Below are 5,250 nucleotides of genomic sequence, written 5' to 3'. Positions count from 1 at the left end.
ATAATGAAATAGCACCCATTACATTCATAAAACTGCAGAATATAAATACATTAAGCAGTCAAATAGGATATGTCCAACACAGGGCAAAACACAGTTCTTTTCACAATACATGACACATAACCCCACCTTCAAAATAATTATTTCCAAAGATTTGTTGGATTCATGTACACTGGTGGCCAAAAGAAGTATTTAAGTGTCCTAATGTTTTTGAAAGAAGTCTCTTTGATGCTCAAAGATTTCTTATTATTATCAATGTCTGACTGTCTACTCCTCCATCTTTTCCACAGCATAGGAGTAAAAGTCATCATCAACATTTTATTTAAAAAGCCAACACAATGTTTTTGTCCACCTTTGTGAATAAATTAACTTTTCCAAAGATTGGTTCCTGTTCAGAGCTTGACTGACAACATCAGAATGTTCCCTGGTCTGTATGCGTGTCCACAAACACAAATGTACTCAGTCCTTCAGAGGAGATCCCGGTTCCAACACTATATAAAACAAAGAGAGAGAGAGAGGAGAAAATTTCATAATAGTTTTTTTTAAAACATTTTTATTATTATTTACTAAAACTTAAGAATATATTTTTTAAACAGCTTTTTGTCAATTGCATTTTCAAACATTTCAGATTAACTAAATTAAATTATGCCAGATTAAATTTTAATACTTACATATCCTAAATTCTGTCCAAAAATGCTGAGATCCACAGAGAGAAAGACTGAAATCGATCTCCCCACTGACCAGTACAGTACATTTTAACAACTTGAGTTGTTAAAATGCTAGATTTGGTATGAATGAAATAGTGAGAGTTTTACTGCAATGCTTACCTGGAGACATTTAATCTGGTGAGACTGAACATAGAAAATGGTCCATCTTCTGATTGGTTCATTTGCTGTGTAATAAATATAATGTTAGACATGATGCAAAGGTCACTTAGCCTATTTGATATAAGTTAGCCAATTTTATAGAGATTTTATAAGATATTGTATGCTACCTGCACAAGTGGCTCCAAAGCACTTATCACATAATGCTAATCCTTTTAGCAAACTTATGTCAAAATATATTTAAAAAAAATATGATTTCAATTACAGCTTAGGCTACCTCAGGAATTTTGCTAGACGTCACTGGCGCAAATTGGTGCTTTGTTGCAGTTGCCTTTTTAAACACATACAAAATTGCAGTAAATATCAAATTCCATTAAAAAAATAAATATATAATATTTTATATTATGCAAATTAATGCTAAAACTAGAAAGGTGGCCGCTGGCCATAAAACTTGTTAGCCAACATACAAGGTTATTTTCTCAACAGTAGGCCAACACTGGCTACAACCAAGACAGAATTTCACAATGTTAATGTAAACTAAGCGTTGCTCCTTGGCGTATTTTAACAATTCAATAATCTAACAATTCAATTCAATAATCTAACAAAGTCTGTAAATGAAACGTTAGCGCAGTTTACCTTGGTAAAGTTCGTTACTGCCATGTTGACGAATAACGTTATAATGTTAAACTAGGGTGCACAAACCTGTCAACACACACAGAATGTTTTTTACCTTGCTTTCTGGTCTCTCTCTCGGTGAAGTGAATTCCGTCTCTTCCCCGGGCCAGACACGAACGGCGCGGTCCAACAAAAGACAGTCAGAACCCAGTGCCATATTACACTGGATGCTCCGGCGCGACACGACAAATCCCAGACAGTGTATAGTGATGCGCTGTTATATTTCTGACGTACGGTACTCCGAGTCCAATGGCTCGCGCTATTTCTGACAAGGGAAAAACAGGTTTGCATTTTGCAGTAGCCTAATGGTCCGGTCGCTTCAATGTGTCCAATATAGAAAGCCTCTGACTGTTATAACGTAGACACGGGGTGTAAGGCAAAAATTAGGAAATAAAAAGCACGACGGAATGGTGCCAGGCAGAGAGACCGTTACGTTAAATACAGTAGTATACTGCAAATTAAAAAAATACAGTAAGTCTCTGTATGTGGTGTTTGACGTCATAGAAAAATTCCCATGATGCAATGGGAATCACAGTTATTTACTGTAAAGAGAAATAGCAGTATAATACTGGGTGATTCAAAGTAAATAACTGTAGAAATTACAGAAAAGTCTAACAGTGAACCATTTCAGCATATAAAGGGTTCTTCAGGACGATACGGTTCTAAATTGAGCTGTTACTACGTGTGAAGAACCTTTAAAGAACCATCTTTTTTTAGAGTGTAGAAAAATGATGTTATGAATCATGTCACCTTTGCCATAAAAACTTTTTTATTCTTTTTGCTGGTGGGATTCTCTCTGAATTTGGTGATTAAAGCATATTCAAAGGCATTGTCTGTAGTCTGTTTGATTAAACGACGTCGTTTAGGAGACGCGTTAGAGGATGAATATTATTGAATGTTGATCAGGAGATGTTTAGGGGTGTTGATTAGAAGATGACCCAGGTAAACTTAAGTCAGGTGCGTAGTGGAAAAATCTACAACAATAGTCAGGTGTGTAGCAACCATTATAATCACTCAAAACTCTTCAGACGAGCACAGACAGAGTGAAGAATCGTTCATGAACAGTCATGTTACTCGTGCCCTTACTGTATGGACAAAACAAGTTTATTGGTGCGAGATATAGGCTACAGTGATTTGAAAATATGTAGTATAATTATTGACATAAAATGCTTTTTTTTAAGACACACAGTTTTGATTTAAAGTCTCACTGCCAGCATCTTCACACTTATAGCATTTCATTTGACCATTTTCCTTCACACAACGATAGAGAGGAACTAGATTATTAATCTTTGCAAACTGATCTCTGACACCAGTCCAGTCTTTGTGCCATATCTCTTGGAAAACTAAAGCTTTAATCCCAGTTTTCTGTGTGTTTAGCCAGTTTGAAAAGTCGTACAAAATAGTGTCAGCTGTATCGTTAATGAACTTTTCTATGCAAGGTGAGTAGTAAGTATACAAAACAACACATTGATCATCATTTGGCATTCTCAAAATTTTGTCCATGGGTGATGTATTTGTGGCATCCATAGGATAGATAAGAACATATTCAGAATCCAATTTTTCTTTAGAAGAACTGGTCATTTGGATCCAGCTCGGCTTTGCAGCAGCGAGACTGAATAAGTCTTCGGTGACTTCACAAAGCCGTCGCTGACCATTAGTCTTGAAATCAGTGAAGGCATTTTCCATTTCGTTCATGTTGAAAATCGAATCAAGACTAAACTGTTCTGTACACTGTTGATATGGGACTCTGATGACTACAGAATAATGATAAGGCCTGTCATGGTTGCTTGGCTGTAACCTAAAAGACAAAAATCACAAATATTGCAGTTTTCAAAAACTAAAACTTGTTTCTGAGACAGAATCAATAACATTATCCCTTGCTTATGCACTATTGCAAGCAGGCCGGGGCCGAGAGCTGTGGGAACATAGCTGGACTGGTGGTGCGATTGCTATTGAGCGTCACCTGAGCGTCACATCGACCTCGATATACCCGATATCACAGCAGAACTCCCGCAGCTAATACCCTCACTCCCGCAGAAACTGTTTACTGCAGAACAACTCATTATGTCGATGCGAAATCACAGCTGTCAATCATGACGTCACATTTCCGTTTTTATAGCACCAAATAACTAAAACCATACTTATTTAAAAAAAAAAACCCACTTACACCAGCATGATAAAAACTACATAAAATGACAAAAATACATCTTTGGAAGAAATTTATTTGAAGTGTAATTTGTTCATGGGGAGGGCGGGGTTTATGACCTATACTGGGACCAGCCACTTGGGGGGCGATCAAGATGCTTTGGCTTCAGTTTTCAGGACTTAAAACGCTTGGCTGCCGCCCACCATGTGTTGGAGGAGTTAAACGGTCGTCCACCGAGTGCTATCCAGTACCACCACCAGACATTGTGGATTGTGGAGGAGTCCCCTCTCTCGTCTCTGTCTCTCCTCTGTCTCCTTTTCTCTCACCTCGTCTGTCCTTACCACCAGGTGCTGTGGCCGCCGTGGGAGTAGAGCTAATCTCGAGGGTTTATTTTTTTAAGATTTATTTTTGCCTTTATTATGATAGGACAGTGAGTAGACAAGAAGCGAATTGGGAGCGAGAGGGGAACGGGATCGGAAAAGGTCCACGAGCCAGGACTCGAACTCGGGTCGCCTGAAGCGCAACGGCGCTATATGTTGGCGCTCTACCCACGAGGCTATCGGAACCGACACATTTGTGCGGTAGTCGTCCATGAGGAGCTGCCGCTTAACTTTCGTTTTGAGTGTTTATTTTTGGATTAAAGTTTTATGTTGAACATTTGCCGGTTCCCGCCTCCTCCTTCTCTTGAGCCTTTAACTTTGCTACATGCACATTCAGCATTAACACATTTCACTTATTTTTACTGTAAATTGTGCAAATATAGACTTACTTGTCATCAAAATACTGGATCATTTTAACAAGAACGTTAGTGTTCACTTGCTCCTGATCGCACTGAATACACAGATGAAGCAGGCAGAACATGAACATCCTCAGTGCACCAGATGCCTAAAGTTAAAACGACAAACCTGATAAACAAAATAAAAAAAGCAACAAAACATAAAAAGCCATGATGAAAATACTTACCATAATTAATTTTAGAGAAGGGAGACGCTTCTGAGCTCTTCGGAGAATATGTTTTGGGTCCCGTCTGACTCAGAGAATATTCTTTCTGTGATCAGCCATATGCAAATAAAGTACTTGCAATCTTTAACAGAGCAGGCTGTGTGAATGTTCAATTAACTGTTTGACATTTGCATATAATTCAGTCCATATCAGTTATAGTCTGCAAATATAGAACTCAAATATCATCACAATGAATGTCCTCTCTACTGCAGTTCAGCAGTGGAATGGTCCATCAGTAAGTCTAACACTATTGGACTAGTAAATATACAAGTAATAATTATGGATTTCTTCAAGACTTCATACAGAAATATACAGAAAATGCTAATATTAGCTAATTTAACGGTGAAGCAACAGAAGTTGTTTTGATTTCAGTGCAGAATTTTCTTTGTAACCTGAAAGAATGTGCGTTAGTTCAGATAAGGTTATTTTGTCTGATACAAGTGTGTCCTGTCTAGATTAAACTTGCATCAAATCTGGCTTTCACACTCTGTCATCTGAGAGTTTGGGAAAAACTACAAATAACCCTTCCTTAAAAAACGCTTGTGCATCAAACAACAACAAAAAAAAAAAACATGCAACAGGTTTCACTTAAGGTGACTGTAATTT

General features: G+C 37.7%; 1 protein-coding gene across 1 annotated transcript; it reads right to left on the bottom strand.

Annotated features, from left to right (window-relative positions):
* Positions 1-2,672: 2,672 nt before the first annotated feature.
* LOC143715722 (uncharacterized) lies at positions 2,673-4,824 on the bottom strand. Its single transcript, XM_077207469.1, has 3 exons — positions 4,606-4,824; positions 4,412-4,527; positions 2,673-3,294 (listed from the first exon to the last, which is right to left on the bottom strand). The coding sequence occupies exons 1-3, from the start codon at positions 4,606-4,608 to the stop codon at positions 2,673-2,675; spliced, it is 741 nt and encodes a 246-aa protein (XP_077063584.1). The 5' UTR covers positions 4,609-4,824.
* Positions 4,825-5,250: the final 426 nt, after the last annotated feature.

The sequence above is a fragment of the Siphateles boraxobius genome, unplaced genomic scaffold, assembly GCF_051911475.1.
Source record: "Siphateles boraxobius isolate OS27281-9 unplaced genomic scaffold, OSU_SipBor_1 6, whole genome shotgun sequence".
Taxonomy (NCBI): Eukaryota; Metazoa; Chordata; class Actinopteri; order Cypriniformes; family Leuciscidae; genus Siphateles; species Siphateles boraxobius.
This window is presented reverse-complemented; position numbering and strand designations above follow the sequence as displayed.